The 17,726-nt window shown below is 34.1% G+C and overlaps 1 protein-coding gene across 8 annotated transcripts in view; it reads right to left on the bottom strand.

Annotated features, from left to right (window-relative positions):
- Nucleotides 1-299: 299 nt before the first annotated feature.
- Nucleotides 300-17,726, bottom strand: part of ARHGAP5 (Rho GTPase activating protein 5) — a 112,114-nt gene continuing 94,687 nt past the window's right edge. For all 8 annotated transcript variants that reach the window (XM_081143470.1, XM_081143473.1, XM_081143467.1 and 5 more), the window contains 4 exons: nt 12,002-12,079; nt 9,159-9,290; nt 7,418-7,523; nt 300-3,095 (listed from right to left, as the gene is read on the bottom strand). In XM_081143470.1, coding sequence (XP_080999596.1) covers nt 2,768-3,095; nt 7,418-7,523; nt 9,159-9,290; nt 12,002-12,079 — 644 coding nt within the window. In that variant the 3' untranslated portion in view covers nt 300-2,767. The remainder of the gene's footprint in view (nt 3,096-7,417; nt 7,524-9,158; nt 9,291-12,001; nt 12,080-17,726) is intronic.

Genomic DNA, 17,726 nt, shown 5'->3' on the forward strand with positions numbered 1-17,726 from the left:
TGTTCTACAATTAATTATATATCCTAATTGTCTGTTGAACAGCATTTGACTTCCAATAAATCTACTGAAAATTTGAAAAAGTACCACTATATTTCTTCATATTACTAATCTAAATACTGTTATGTACAATACTATAACTACAAGCTTAAATGAAACAATGGCAACATGTGTGTAGATGGAATTTTATTTAAAATTGTAAAATATAATGCCTTAATGCTTACCCACAATTATGAGACTAATATTCTTTTCATCCTTTAAGAAGTCTCATATATATGTCCCTAAATGATGAAACCTTCCAGTAACTTACCAGAAAAAAAGTTTAATTATATTATTCTGTTCTTAGAATTATTTTTCTAATATTTAAAAACATTTTCTAAACCCTTGGCAAAACAAACACAATCAATTCAGTGTAACAGACTGAGCTTTAAACCGCACTTTAATTTTCAATTAACTGTAACCTACTAGTTAGTTGAACCAAATGTAGACCTTTGAATGATTCACTATGAAGATTTTCAAATCAATTAGAGAATGCATAGAAAAGTGGAGATAAGTTTTAGGGAAGGTGTAAGTAAGGTAGTTAATGTAGAAAATGATAAATGCTAGTTTTAATAACAAAGATGATACTAAATGCACATGTAAGTTAAATTAACACAGTATAAAAGAGAATAGCTTAAATAAACTGGGATTCACATATTACAATAACCAAGTTATGAGAGTGAACTGAAGACACAAACAGTTCTGAAAATTCTCTTTTCAGCCTACTTCCAAAGAAACAGTCAGGCTTTTTTCCTGTACATAGTTTTGAGCTTTGTCTATACCATATATAGTAGAAAAATAAATTCTTTAGCAACCTAGAAACAGTTTATAAAACTCTTAAAGTTTAATTTTCTTTGCCAAACATGCCAATGTTAAACTGACAGCTATAAATTAAAGCTATATAGACAACAGGTATAAGTAATATAGAACAAGTTAAGAATACTACATTTACCGGATTTTTCTTTTTAAAAATTACTGTACTTTCTTAATTCCTGTGTGCTTTGCAATAGGAATAATAGGGACTTTGTTTTCTTAGAAAAGATAATAACATGTAAGAGTGTAACACAAATAAGATAATTTATAATATACATGTACTTCAACAGCAGCCTGGTTCATGTCGACATCTTGATTCTGAAGTTAAAATTAGAAGTACAATACCTAGGACATAACAGTTGGGAAAGACGACATTTATTTTAGGAAAAAATGGAGCAAATCAAACTCTTAAGAACCTGGAATCTCAAAATTGTCTATTTACTATAATACACATAAGACAACCTTAAAATTGTAGTATGAATAAAGATTACAACACTGACCAAAGAATTTTCTCTTTACTACACAAAATATAACCTAGCAATGAAAAACAAACTTTTTTTTTCCTATTCAGAAAAAAATGGCAATGGTATGATAATGAACAAATTTTCAATAAAGCCTAATAAAATTTACCTATGCCACCTATTCTGAAAATTTTATCCATAATTTAGTGTTCTGATGTATCTTCACTAACAAAATGTTTAACCCCAGAAGCAGCAGTCACTTATGGCAAATCTGGTACCAACATCAAAGGAAAAAACTGGTTTTAAAATGGTGCAAAAGACACTTTAGATTTTAGTACAACATATCACAGAAAAGAATATGAATACAAGTTTGCAATTATACATATACACACTCCAAAGAGGCTGTCAGTACCCAAAGTATTTTTATTGCTATATTAGCAATGGATTTTTGGATATGTTTTTAAGGGCCACATAAAAATAGATTCAAGAAACAGATTAAATTGAAGTCCTAGATTAAAATGTTTGGTTTAAAGAATTTTCTACAACAAATTTCATGTTTATGTATGAAAAGTTATATAACCTTATATGAAAATGTCATGAAGTATTTTCTACACTATACTAAATGTATTTCCCAAGAGGGAAAAAATTAAAATATCTAAAATATATTAGATTAAGATTACAAGACCATCATAGATCTTTTAAACATGCATCTGTTTATAGAATTAACAGTATACAAGATGTTTATTTTATTATGGACCATAAAGAAATGAGTTGGTGACAACTATCCTTTGCACAACATTATCAATTCACTTTAGCCACAAGCGTGTCCTTGGTGTATGTGTATACAAGAAATATGGTCATTTACCCCTCATCATATCATCCACAGGTTTACTTAGCAGTGAAGATGAAGGTGCAGAAATATGTTAAGTGTATTCTTCTTTCTTTCAAACATCCCAAGCATGGCATAAGTAGCCTGAAATTATAAAACACTTAACTGGGCTTTTAATTATCTACACAGACTGCTAAAATGTAAATTAGGTTGCCCAAATTAGCACATCAAATAACAAAACCAGCCATAAAGCAGGCTGAAAAGCATTAAATGTTTCAAATATGTGAGCTTTTAAATCATTTAATTTCTATAGAAAAATTTTATTCACAATATAATGTGACAGAAAATGCCACAGGAATGATATACTGATTGCAATAAGGTTGCATGCAACAGCAGTTTTGTATTTTATAGCTATTTTTGTTTATAAAAATTAAACCTCTTCAGTCATGCTTATCACATGGTCTTAGATTTGTAATGTAAATGAATAAGGAATACCATATATTTCAAAGCAAAAATGTCTCATTATTTTGAATCTGTAAGAAACATGAAGTATACTACTGAACCCTGAAACATGCATGTCTAGATTTGCTTTTTGTCCATTTTCAGGCTGTCTGCAATCACTTCTTACTCATATAATACCAAGAGGATCCGTCTGTAACTGTGGTTGTATTAACTGAGGTTGCAGTGGTGGTGGTAACTGAAGCGGTACCATTGGTTCCACCAACTGTCCTGGGTTTGAAGGTGGTGGAGGAGCCACAGTATTTACAATTTCTACAATTTCTCCATTGTAAAAGAAAAACTGACACTGTTGAATGAACGTTTCCACAACAGATTGATGGATCTTAGTGGTAGACAGAAATTCTCGTTTTTCAAAATCAGGTCTCATCAAGGTTGGCCAAAAACAGATGGATAAGTTGTCTGCTGTCATTAGGTTGATTTTATTTTGCTGACTAACCCTGAAATTATAATAGGAAAAAACAATTAGAAAACCAATTAAAACTCATTACAATTAAAATATCCTAGAGCTGGAATTGATCTCAGATGATTTAGTTTTACCTTTTAACTTTAAATTTAAAACATTCTTCTTGTGCATTCTATCTTCAACTACATTCCAATAACAGGAGACAGAAGTAAAATCCATTCCTTATAAGAATCAAAGGTAGCCTTTTAAAAATGTCGTAGCTTGGGGTTTTATAATTTATTTATAAAAGCCACCTTATGTGAAAAAACCTTTTCCTTAAGGTAAGGACGCATGACAAATTTTGATGAATTTCTGACAACAGGAACAGAAAATTCTAATTGCACATCTAAATTCCTTGACTACTATGAGATGAAAGGACAAATCATTGTATGCCATCTCTCTGAACCTTGGAAAAATAAAACTTTGAACTTTGGAAAAATTACTTTATCATATCCTCCAACCTAGACTTTCAACTTTCAAAAAAATTAAGTTTCTAGTGTTCAAAAACCCACCTTTTCAATCATTAAATATCTCGTACATTGTTACAAATTTAATTTGAAAGCTAATCCTCAGTTCACAGAAACACATTCCACTTTAAAATTCATTAATTTAACAATATTAACATAAATAAATATAAAAGTATAAATGAACATTATTAACGCGTTTGCATTCAGTCCTTTAAGTATGTAAGCAAGCACTTCTACCATCATCTATAACAAGAAACATAAGAGGTAAATCCAGAATTTTAACTCAAAATTATTAAATTGAGAAGGAATCTTAGGTATTTATCCAACCCTCTCATTTTACACATAAATAAATAACCTGGTATGCAAGGTAGTCGGAAAATGTTATACTTAAATTTGCACATCAAAAAAGTTAAAGCCCCCAACAAGGGAGTTGTTCACCTAAGGTAAATATGTGCTCAAAAAACATGTGTGCTATGGTAAAAGTTTATTGCTCTTTGTTAAGACACTGAATTACAATATTCAGAATAAAATCAACCTTTTGTTAAAATATAGTGGGCCTGGTTAGGTGTTTTTATGCAGCAGGCAAGTATAGATTCTGAAAATATCTATAAAGTTGAAAGACATAAGGGTACAGGCATCAGGTCTAACTTGAATCAAAAAGTACGAAGAGCCCTGGCCGGTGAGGTAGAGTGTCGTCCCATGTACCAAAAGGTTGCCAATTCAATTCCAGGTCAGCGTACATGCTAGGTTGGCAGCTTGATCCCCAGTGGGGGCATGCAGGAGGCAGCCAATGATCCATGTTTCTCTCTCTCCTCTTCCCTCCCATTCTCTCAAAAGTCAATAAAAACATATTAAAAAAAAAGAAAGGCAGAAAGAAGAGGTATCAAATCAATTAAGAGTTGAGGGTGGCCAGGGAAGAGGTGATGTGTGAATTGGGTCCAGGGTGATGAGTGTTGGTAAAAAATGATAGGAAGGACGAGTAATTTAGTCAATACTGTGGTTATCTTAACTTCAGTGTGTATGAATACCTCCTGGAGTGCTTGCTGAAACAAACTGAAGAAGGCTACATATGACGTGGGGCCTGATCGTTTGTATTCCTAACAAGTTCCCAGGTGATGCTGCTGCTGCTGCTTTGAGGACTGCATTTTGAGAAAGACTGAAGCAGTCATGTTAAGATGTTATAAGGGACAGCCACAAATTGATACTTCTGGTTTAATACAGTGGCATTTACTTGGCATGTGCATGGGGGAAAAGAAAAGGAAATCTAACTGAAGAAGTTAGAACTAGACCAACTTAATGTTAAACAGTTTGGATTTTTTCTTTAGTATAGGATATTAATTGGAGAGAGCTCAATTATAAAGAAACAAGTTTCCTAAAAGAAAAGTGATAAAACCTAAACTAAAGCAGTGAGAGAAGAATAAAAAATAATTAGGAGAAAAAAATGGTTTCAAGCAATAACTCACTAAATATTGAGGGTGAGAGAATATAATCAAATAACCACATAGATTAATTTTCGTAATTTGTCAATCATCCATTTTATATATAAATTTATTTCCTATACCATAATTTAAATTCCATGAAACAGGTGACTGCTTTATTCACTGCTATCCTATCCGAAGCACTTATAAGAGTACCTGGCACACGTAGTAGCCATTACAATCTAGATGAGTATTCCTTTTAAATTTAAGTCTGACCCTGGCAAGGTGGCTCAGTTGGATGGAGTGTAGTACCGTGCACTGAAAAGGTTGTAGGTTCAATTCCTGGTTGAGGTGTATATGGGAGGCAATGAATGGATGTTTCTCACATCAATGTTTCTCTTTCTCTCTCCCCGCCTTCCTCTCTCTAAACATACCCTTGGGTGAGGATTAAAAAAAAAACCAATTAAGCCTGATGTTATTTCTCTGTTCTACTCTCCAGTGGTTCCCCATAATCACTCAGAGTAACAAACACGCGATGCTATTTTCATTGAGAAAGTCTTGTCTCTCCTCCCAGTCAATGTCAGTTGAACTCCACAGTGTGCGTAGAGACATACATACATGAAAAGCATCCTTATTTTGTCAGTAAAACATTGTGAGAACTAAAGCTAGTTGTCGTACTGCCCCATATGATATGGCACCGTCCCTCTTCCCTTTCTGACCTTCTCTATTACTCCGTCCTTTCTTCACTCTGCTTAAATCACATAGGCCTCTTTGCTGTTCCTCAACAAATACGCTTTTGCCTGTGTCGTATCACCGGAACCAAACACAGTAAGTGTGTAAAATAATATTGATGGTGGACTAGCACTGTGATTCTTTAAACATGCTCTTCCCCTCTTTCACCCTTTTCCCTACACTTTAAAAAAAAAAAAAAAAATGTTTTTATTGATTTCATTGAGAGGAAGGGAGCGGGAGAGAGAGAGAGAGAGAGAGAAACATCAATGATGATAGTCATTGATCCATTGCATCTGCACACCCCCTGCCAGGGATGGAGCCCGCAACCCGTGTATGTGACCTGACTGGGAATTGAACCTCGATCTCCTGGATCATAGGTCGATGCTCAACCACTAACCCATGCCAGCAGGGCGCCCTACACTTTTTAATGAAGTACAATTCTTATTTCAGCACTTTGATCAGGCCAGACAACACTATGTTCACAGATCATCTTTATATTCCTTATTGGGTAGGGTCTCCTATAGTATCCTGTGCACATCTATTTTACCACAATCATCTTGCATGGTAATTTTCAAAAGAGGAAATTCCACTAATTATACTGCAATACTGTGTATACTGGTATTTTCTCAGGGAGGGAAACCTCAGACACTAGGTACTAGAAATGCTAATATAATTTTTTTCTATGATAGTAACAAACTTTAAACATTGGTTCATATTCTCTTCTAAAAGGTACAAGCTGAAATGTACTTGGTTTGGGCACTGAAATTATTAGTTAAAAAAAATCCTACCATTCAATTCATAAAAATGTCAGCAGAAAATATTATGAATAGATTATTAAAAAAATTAATACAAATACTAATTATTCTATTCAGTCCCAAGAACAATTCTGTGAATCTCGTTCTTCTCATAGTTGAGAAAATCAAGACTTAGCAAAGGTAAGTAATTTGCACAAGGTCACAGAACAAAAAATGTTTCAAAACCAAGCCTGTTTGATTCCACAGTCCAGAGATTTAAGCTATTACATAATACTGCCTTTCACTCAATATATGGCATCGGGAGGAGGATCTTAAACAAGAGCATAAACTTGAAGCGTAATATATTTAGGGTTGTTAATATAGGATTAATGTCCTGCATTAAGGCAACAGTCAAGGTGGACAGTAATCTGAATTCAAGTTTCTGATAAATTTAATTGTATCAAATATCCCAACAAAATAAGCTAGATACACAAAAGCAACACAGTGTGATAGAAAAATGGAACCTCTTAATAAGACTTGGATTCCAGTCATGCGTCATTTATTAATTATGTGACATGAAGCATATATAATTTTCTTCTTTAAACCTCAATTTTTCCAACTTCAAATAAGTTGATTTGGTAAATTACCTAAGTGTTATTTTATACCTAAAATTCTAAGATTCTACAAAAGAGAACTGTTAATAACAGGGATAATAAAAAAAAAATGTATTTACCACACTTTCTATTTATTTAATCATTACATGCATTAAAAGAGTCATATACCTTTCTTTAAACAAGTTGATGAAAAATCTATTTTAAAAATCTAGAAAAATAATTTAGAGAAAATTTAACTGTATGCTTAAATAAATTTGTGTCCCTTTTTCTATTTTATAATTACCAATTTATAAAGTTACATGTTTGAAATTTGTACTGTGTTTTATTTGCAAAAGCAAAAATATAAAAATACCTGTTTAGATGTGTTATTACATATCTGAATACGTCATAGTTTACAGGATGAAACTTCTTAACAATTTCTTTCAATGCATGAAGACGTTCTGTTTTATCTGGGATTTCTGTAAAGTTAAAGCAGTGAGGAAACTGTGTGAAACACATACATTTAAAAATATCTGATAATTTCCTACTATGCTTATTGTAAAGAAACAATCAAGAATGTGTTTGAAGCATATCAGGATAAACAAAAACAAAGAAAATGCTCTAAAGAACCTGCTAAAAACACATTATCACCTATCACCATAGCCTTTTTGCAAATAAAGCTACTCATTGAAGTGCAAAGTGACTCAGAGACGGTAAAATGGGAAAGAGTACATTAGCAATCTACTCAAGCAATTTATATAACTAGGTATTAATTTAGAATCAATTAATGACTTATAAAGCTGTGAGGCTCTCAAGTGTCACCATATTCCTTTTTCTCTTAATTTTGCTCAATCATTTAAAAGTGTAATAACCATTCTCAGCTTGCAAACACCTACAAAAACCTGATGGCAGGCTGAATTTGGCATACCTGATTTAAAAGCAACACCCTATACTTATTTATAATCCACTTTGCTTACTGAAAATCTTTCTTCACAAGCAGTACAAGCATTTAATTCAGTTACTCTCCAAATTTATGCAAATTATGAAACAGGGTAACTCAAATGTGGTTCTGCAATAAATAAGAGATAAGAGTGCTTTACTACTCTCTTCCTCATTCATTTGATTCTTCCAAAAGTAACAATGGGTTCCTCTGGAGGCCAATCTGCATACCAACTCACCGTAATATAACCAAGTACTAACAAATCTGATTTGTCACAGATTGCTTCTAAATCGGTACTCAAAAAAATTTCCTAAGTAGGAAAATTCTGAGGCTATTGTTCATTAAGAAAATCTAAGCTATCAAGTGAACCATTTTTCCAGTTTACGTATGAAAGTCTGTGTAAGGGCAACTACATCTTGTGACAATATACTGTGTTTTTTACTGTGGTTTTTGAGAAAATTAACTAACAACTTTAACACAGTCAAAATTATAAGAAAGTAGTCTCATTTTAAAGAGCTTGAAGACTTGTAATCAAAAGGAAATAAAGAGAAATACTTAAAAATACTCATTTTAGCTACTGAGGAGAAAATGTGAATTAAGCACTGAGTTACCTGATACTTAAATAGATCTTCTATGTCATTTTTCCAGGTAACAAATGAGTATTTGTTTAATAGAAATATCAGGATGAATGATGCCAAAGCAGGAATAAATACTGAATTTCAAGTACTCCTTTTTCCTGCCTTACTTTTCAAAAAGCGACTTTAGATGTGAGGCCAAAGTTAATTTGATTTAAAAAAAATTTAACACACAATACAGTAATGTTTTATTGAAGTTTATTATATATACATTCATTTTAAAAGTTTATTTAATTCTCTTGCCTCTGAGTTTGAATTAAAAACACAACTCTCAAATTTCTAGTACAATGATCTTCATACCTCCAGGAGCATGGAGTCACCCGGTAGACTAACAAAAACTAAATAGTCCTGGGGATCAACCCAAGGGATTCCTGATGTTATAGCTATATATCTTGATGTTATAAAGAAAAATACCTTTAAGAAACAGTGCTAGTAAGCTGAATCTTTATTAGCTACATATTCCAGAGCATGGCTGATTTTAACACGTATCAATATACAAAACCCATCATCCCTCTCAAAAAAAGGAGGCTTATACTTACTTGCTGCTTCCAATAACTCTGGATGAAGAGAATATGGAATTAAAGGATCTGGCAGATCTGCAAAGAAAGCTTTAAGAGCTCCAGCTACAGCATTTACTGTTACTTCCATTGATACTAGACTGATATTATGATCTATAAAACAAAAAATAAAAGATTAATTTATAATTTATATAATAAAATTTAAGTTACTAAAGAAGTACGCTAAAGAGGTACTTGTAGATCCAAAGATATTTAAGTCTTCTCATCAGCCACCTTTCTTTACAGGCTGATTCATCTCTCCTCCACTGTTTTAATACAGATAAACTATATGGGTGAGGGAAGAAGACCAAGTAAGAGTGTTTCCTTTTTACAACAGAAAATGCTGTTAGACTATTAGTGTATTGAAGAACGTTAGCTTTTACTAATATATATGTTTAAAATATTTTGTTTATATAAACTATTTAAAAGAGACCACAGGGAAACAGAAAGACAAAAGATAGAAATTATGCATACAAATTCAAATTTACACCTTTTAAATTATACTTAAATTTTTTATTTAAAAGTTTAAATTTAAACACAGTGAAGTTCTGACTTAAAAAACAAGAATGGAACATACTAAGTGCATCATAAGGTTAATTTTCTATTAAAAATCATTTTTCCTTATTATAAAATAATGAATAATGATAAAATATATAAAAATATACACCACGGAAAGGAAAAAAATTACTCCATCACCATGAGACAATCACTGTTTATACTTTAATATGTTTCCTTTCAGCCTCTTTCTGATCATTAAAAATACAAACAACACAACAAAAACAAATCAGATATACATTTTATAATTGATTTCATTCTTAAGGCATTATCCAAGGTTATTAAAATTTCACAAGCAACTTTTCAAAACTTTTTTGGGCTCTGGGTAACATTTAATTGTAATTTCAATATTGCAGAAAATTTGCAAGAATAGCACTAAGAACTCAAATAAAGCCTAACAAAGAATCACCAATCATCAGTATTTTGCCCTAAATAAAAAATAGTAAAGGCTACACAATATTCCCCAGATCTAACAGTTTACACAATATTCTATCACTGAACATTTAGATTTATTTCATTTAAAAACATAAAGATGTTATGATAAACTTTTTTATATACTAAAGATTATTTGTTAAGGCTATATTCCTTGTAATGATAGCCACCCAGCAAACATATACTATAGTGCCTGGCACAGCAAATTCTTCATAGGTACTATTCTCAATATTCCTCATAATTACTCTTATCACTCCCATTCTAGATATGAAAAAGTTAAGAAATAAAGATTAACTTCCTCAGGGCACTATGAAAATTAAGTGGCAGAACCAGAAAACAAAACCAGGAAGTCTAATTCAAGAGGCCCTGGTATTGACTACTACTATTCCTTTGTTACCAGAAGTAAAACTATACCAATATTATAAAGGTTAAACAGTTTTTCTACAATATTTTTAAAAAATGAAATAATATACTATATACACAGTATTCTTTCAAAGCAAGGCAAACACATATCACTTGATAACTGACATTTTACCATTTCAACACACATAAATCTAACTTATTTTATACGGCTATCTAGTATTCTACTTATAAACACATGGGTAGTCCCCTCTTCCTTTTTTTTTTAAATTTTGGTGGCATTGTTTTGTCAAAGGGTGAATGTACAGTTAAACGGGCACAAACTTTTAAAAAATATATTTTTAAATTGATTTTGAGAGACAGAGTAAAGGAGAGGAAGAGAAAGAAACATTGACGTGAGAGCAAAACATAGGTCAGCTGCCTCCTGCACGGCCCCCACCAGGGACTGAGTCTGAAACCCAGAAAATGTGCCCTGACCAGGAATTGAACTGGCAGACTTTTGGTGCATGGGAGGATGCCAAACCAACTGAGCCACACCAGCCAGGTCTCCCTCTTCCTTTTAAAAAATATTACAAAAAAGGCTGCAATAAATGCCCTTTTAAGTAGAGCTTTGTATGCCCACACAAAGATTTCTGTAACAAATATTTACAAGCTGAATTTCTCTAGCAAAGGTACCTGAATTTTAATAGATATTCTAAAGGCACCTAGACAAAATACTGGCTGTCTACACCCTACCAACAACCTTTTCCACGTTGATAATAATATAAACAAATACAATCTTGTTGTTTTAATGTCTATGTCTTTATAACTGATATAGGCTGCACATATTTTCATATATTGGCTGCTTTCTTCTGATATGAATTCCTTAATCTTAGCATAGATATTCCATACCTTCTCCAAATTTATAGTTTGTCTTTGGACTTTATGTTTAACTCACTGTCTCATACAGAATTTTTACATTTTTAGGTAGTCCAACTTATCATCTTGCTTATACTTTCCATGTTTGATATCAAGTTTAGGCTTTTCCCTACTCCAAGACTATAAAAAATATTCACTCATTTTTCTTCCTAGTACTTAATAGTTTTCATTTTTTACATTTGAACCTTTGAGCTCAGATAGCATTTACTGTAATATGAGTAGAGAATTCAGCTGTTTTTATTCCTAATAATTAGTTGGCCCAATATCATGAAAAAATTTCTTAAATCACATTTTTAAATAAGTACTATTTGTGACACACAAAGATGCCAATGTGTCATAAGTCAATTTACTACTTTTCCAATTCCGGTAATAGATTTGTAGCTCTCCTGTTTCCTCACTGTGGTCTCTTCAATTAAATACTTCTAATTCCACTTCAAAACTCTCCCTTCAACATCTATATCCTTCAAAGGTTTTCATATGAAAAGCAATCTTCCCATCATAAAATTTCAATAAGGAAAATAATAAAACAGTAATTTTATTTTATAGAATTATCACCTTACCTTGATCAAACTGCTTTTGAATATTGTCTTGATCAGTTTTGTTCCCACTAACACGGTAGAGTCCTTCAGTACATAATCCTAAAAGAATAAAAGAAATATACATAACCTTATGCACATCTTAGATACTTACAAAAACATGGTGGTAGAATATTTTAAAGAATAAGTATTTTCTAGTATTAAATTAAAAATAAGTTGTTAATAGCCCAGCTGGTGTGACTCAGCGGTTGAGCACTGATCTATGATCCAGGAGATCGAGGTCTGATTCCTGATCAGAGCACATGTCCAGGTTTCAGGCACGGTCCCCAGTGGGGGGTGTGCAGGAAGCAACAGATCAATGATTCTCTCATCATTGATGTTTCTGTCTCTCTCCTTTTCCCTTCCTCTTTCTGTAACCAATAAAGACATATTTAAAAAAAAAAGTTATTATAGACGTATTTTTATTTTAAACGACCTAGGACATCCAGTTCCATGCAAATAAAAGACACATTTCTTCCTATTCCTTCCACTTAACACAAATTCCTGAATGCAATATATAAAAAACAAACATGAAAAAGCTCTGAATGGTGGAGGCGAAGATGCGCTGGCTAGTGAACCTGGATCTTCAGTAACATGACAGTGAGTTCCCTGGGTTTTCTTTTTGTCTCTTATATATCCTTGACCTGGCAATAGAGGAAACTGCAACCTAGAAATACTAATGAGCAAAGGTAAAAAATAAAAACAATACAACACACAGAAAAACAACAACAACAAAAGCCTGCTCTCTCTAGTGAAAGAATTAGAAAAGGTACAACATAGGAATCAAAACAAACATTTCTTTTACTATAACTGCTCTACTCCAAATGCTATGGAACCCACCACTCCTCACATATATCAGTGGTAACCAAGTAAGGTAGAATTCCATCTCTACCCAGCAGTAACTAAGGTGCCCCTTCACATTCCTGAAGTATCAGCAGGGGCTGAGAAGAAAGCCCAAACTTCTACCCCTCCCTCAAGATAAGGGGGACCTTCTCTCTTCCTCACCATGGTAGTGTCAGCAGAGGACAGTGGAGACGAAGTTAAAAGCCTAGACTTCTACCCCCACCTTGCAGTAAAACAAGGCAGTCTTCCTCCCCTGATGGTGCAGGGTCAGAAGAGGCCAGCTAAAATAGAAGACTTAAATACAATCCAAATACTCATAGATAATATCCCAACATCCAGGATACAATAATAAACCAAAATCATTCATCATACCAAGAAACAAGAAAATCTCAAACCGAATGAGAAAAGGCAATCAACAGTTACCAACACAAAGATATCAGTTGTGGAATTACTTGATAAGAATTTTAAAGAAGCCATCATAAAATGCTTCAATGAACAATTATAAATACACTTGTAACAAAGATCTAACATTTATGCCATTGGCCAAAAGTCTGTACATCTCTCTCCAATGCAAAGTTCCTCAAAGCACTTCTGAGACAGACTCAATTTCATCACAGGAAAAAGAATTCATGGCAAAGGATTCTGTCAAACTTATTCCTGGACCAATGTCAGGGCCTTTGCATGGGACAATGTATTAATTCCTTCTAATTTTTCACCTGGTTACAATTATTTTATTCTTTACAATAATATGTAAGAATATGAAAGGGGAACAAAATGTATCTCATACTGCAGGAAAAGTCAATATTTAGAAATCCATGGACATAAGGGAGCAAAAATCCACTGACACAAAATAATTTATTTAGTATGATTTCTGTTTATATGAAGTTCTAAATCAAGCAATACTTGTGTATAGTGAAGGGGGGAAAATCACAAAATTGGTTATCTCTGGTGGTTGGAAGATTACTTGGGAAGAGACATAAAGGGTAATGAAAATGTTCTATATTTTGACAGGTGTGTGGAGTAAACAGAGATTAACTTATCTAATTGTACCATTAAGTTTGGTACACTTCACTCTATGTAATTAGATCTTAGAAATAAAAAGAACCATGAGCAAATATTGAACTCTAACTAGTAGGTTCCCAATCTAGATTGATATGTGTACTTTTTGTGTATTCTAGACTTGAGCTAATGAGTATGTTAAGGACAAAGGGGGCAAGGATTCTTATTGCTGGAGAAGAGTTTATTAATTACAAAAATGGGACTAGAATTAAAATGTACTTTAGTGGTGTTGGATTGAAATTGGAAATATCAGCATAAACTCAAGGGTTTTAATATAGATAGCTATAGAAATAAGTATATATATGCAAATGTACATATATATATTTCCTAGCTTTGCCTGCCGAGAGGGTCCAGAAGCAACCCCAATAATGGTTTCTAAATACCATTCTCTACCAAACTAAACCAGAGCTGTTTAGAGAAAAGGCAGATGCCAAGGAAAAGTATAGCCAAACCTGGTACAACTTATGGCAGATAGTAGGGAAGTGCTTAACGAATTATGGGGATAGACTTTACAAAGACATGAGTGGGTTATAACTCACCAAATATAATAATAATACATGAGACCATACCAACATAAACAGTAACTTATTAAATCCAAAGTTTTAACTCCAGTGAAGAAATATGGCAGACATGACCAAATGGTCAAAATATCATCATCTATATCGAGACAAACTGACATCCTATCTCAACAAATATGATGCAATTCTAAGGATAGAACACCACATTGGTGGTATTTGTAACAAAAATGCATAATTCCAATCTAATAACGAGGAAACATCGGAAAAATTCAAATTGAAGTAGAAAGAAAAGTTGATCTGTACAGTAAAATGCCAATCAGTAAACACAGGAAAAATGGTAGAGATAAAAAAAAATCATCAATGGAGACTAAAACTAGTAGCTGAAAGTGTGGTGACAGTCTCAAAGTCAAGAAAGACAAAAGGCATTAAGAAACTTCCAAATTAAAAGTGTTGAAAAAAACATGCTCACTAAGTGCAATGCAACTAGATTAGATCATGGACTTCCCTTCTAATACAGAATTAAATACAGAAATAGCTCAAAATTTCAATAATACCGAGGATGAGAAATGGTGACATAGTGATAAGCTTTTAGTAGTATTTGTTAAGTGAAAATTACAAGGTCCTCAATTATCCATGCCAAAAATCTTGCCTTCCATTCACTACTAACTAAATGATGTAAAAAAAATTAACCAACAAAAACACCAACTCAATTATCTAAATGTAAATTATCAAAGTTTTACTTAGATTTCAATCACTTAAATGCCTAAGATTTTATTTAGGACCTACAAACAACAAAGACATTAGAAATATATCCCAATATTCCAGAATTAAATACAGAAATTTAAAATAATACCTTTTAACCAAGTATCACCATCTTTTTTCTTTTATTAGGTAACTAACCATTGTACAACACGGAATTCTTGATAACTAAAGTTCTAAAATGATCTCGAGTTCTTCTGAATTGCTAACATATACAATACAAGGGTTTCACCTCTTGTTTCTGTATACCTTCAGGTCGAAATAATTATAAGATATAAAATAAATTAGAAAAGGTACGTAGATAATCCATAAATTAAATATGTCCCCTGGGAATGGCATCAGCAAAAGAAATGGAAATGGAATTACACAGTTTGGCTCTTCCTCAAAAACCACAAATTAACTGCCAAAATGTGTCAGAATCAACTTTTGCAGAACACTAGAATCTAGTAAAAACAAACAAACAAACCCCAAAACTAAAAAACCAGCACCAGAAGGCGGCTTGGTGAAGAAAGAAGCCTTAAACTGCCCACCTACCATCCCTCCACACCCCAGACTGGCAACTCTGGCTGCAGGCTGCAAGTGCCAGAGAGACCAATACAGATCTTATTGTCAAAGAACTGTGGTTGTTGATTTCTGTCTGTCTGGTGGCTCCTTAAAGGAACAGCATAGGAGCTTGCCTATATTTTACTCAACCTGAGGTGTTCCCAGGGCTATTGCCTATAGCAATGTGGGCAAAGGAGCTAACAATCAGGATCAACAATAGATAAATTGAAAGCCTAGAAGGGAAGATGATGAGAAAGGAGCTGGGGAAAAATGAGGTTTTTAAAAGTTCCTGCAGGGAGATTAAAAATGGTGGCGGACTGAGTGGAAGCTACACTGACATTCTCCAAGGACCAAACTGGAATTACAACTAAAATATAGAAAAATAATCATGAATGATCAAATGCAACTGAAAACGAGCTGGAGAACACCCTCATAACCAAGGAGGAAAAGTGGAGACCACACAGAAACTGGTAGGAAGTGCGGAGGTGCGAGAGGGCTGGGTGGGCTCCCACAGGCAGCAGCTCAAGGTCCGGAGGGATATCTCAGCTGTGAGGGGTTCCCTCTGAGGACTCTGAGGACTAAACCCAGGCTGGGCTTCCCAGCCAAGAGCACCAGAACTGAAAAAGGTGCCCACAAAACATCTGGCTGTGAAAAGCAGCTGGGTTTCTGTCTGCCAGGGAGAGACTGTTGGAAATGCAGGCACCTTCTTAAAGAGTGGACGAGAGCAGTGTGAGGAGAATCTAGGGTTGTGGGCTCTGGAGACAGAGTTCTGAGGGCACCCCTCTGTATTCCTGTGCCGAGTCATTTTCCCATACTACAGAGTACATCTTTCATAGGCAGACGTTTACCTTCAAAGCAGCTTTCACCTGAGGGCAAAGCAACTGCCCCACCCTGCTGGAAAACCTCTTGCCCTACCCAGTGGAGGTTCTACAGCCTGAAGCTCATTAAGAGACTGATAACAATCAGCTGAACCATACTGTGGAGTTTCTACAGCCTGAGAGGCCCATTAGGAGAATCAGATTAAAGAGCCTGCCGGCAGAGGCAGACCTCAGAGTGCTTTGAGAGTGCCTGATCTGCTTCTGGACCAGGGCTTTGGAAAAGCACACTTTGGTGTGCATCAGGATCCTGTCCAAATGCACCTAGCCCCAACAAAGGGGACCTCAAGCTGTGGGGTCCAAGCAGGGTACTCAAGGCCAGTCACAAACAGTGTCTCACATTGGCCAGCACCAGAGACCTTCCAAAAAGTCTGAGAGTCCTAGCAGGACTGCCTACTACATAGGAACAAACCCAAATAGGCAGCCAAAAAGGGTAGAAAAAAAACAAGCCCCAAGTGAAAGAACAAGAGAAGTCTCCAGAAAAAGAGCTAAATGAAATGGAGATAAGCAATCTATCAGATATAGACTTCAGAATACTGATTGTAAGGATGCTCAAGAGCATGAAGAAAGAAATGGAAACTATGAAAAATGACCAGGCAGAAATGAAGAATACATTGGAAGCAATAAACAGCAGATTAGAGGAAGCAGAGGATTGGATAAACACATTTATAGACAAGGCAGAAAATAATCAGAGATCGAAAAAGAAAAAACAATTAGAAATCAGGAGGACAGTTTAAAGGAGCTGTGGGACAACATGAAACACAACAATATTCACATTATAGGAGTGCAAAAAGATCTAGAAAGTAAGTAAGGGTTAGAGAACCTGTTTGAAGGAATAATAGCAGAAAACTTCCCTAATGTGAAGGAGAAAGTCACACAAGTTCAGGAGGCACAGAGAGTCCCAAGCAAGAGGAACCCAGAGGCCCATGCCCAGACACATCATAAGTAAAATGCCAAAAATTCAAGACAGAGAATCTTAAAGGCAGCTAGAGAAAGGCAAGCTGTTATCTTCAAAGGAGCTCCCATAAGGTTGTCAGATGACTTCTCATCAGAAACTACAGGCCAGAAGGGAATGGCATGAAATATTCAAGGTAATGCAAAACAAGCATCTGA

Source organism: Miniopterus schreibersii, assembly GCF_964146895.1.
Source record: "Miniopterus schreibersii genome assembly, chromosome: 1".
Taxonomy (NCBI): domain Eukaryota; kingdom Metazoa; phylum Chordata; class Mammalia; order Chiroptera; family Miniopteridae; genus Miniopterus; species Miniopterus schreibersii.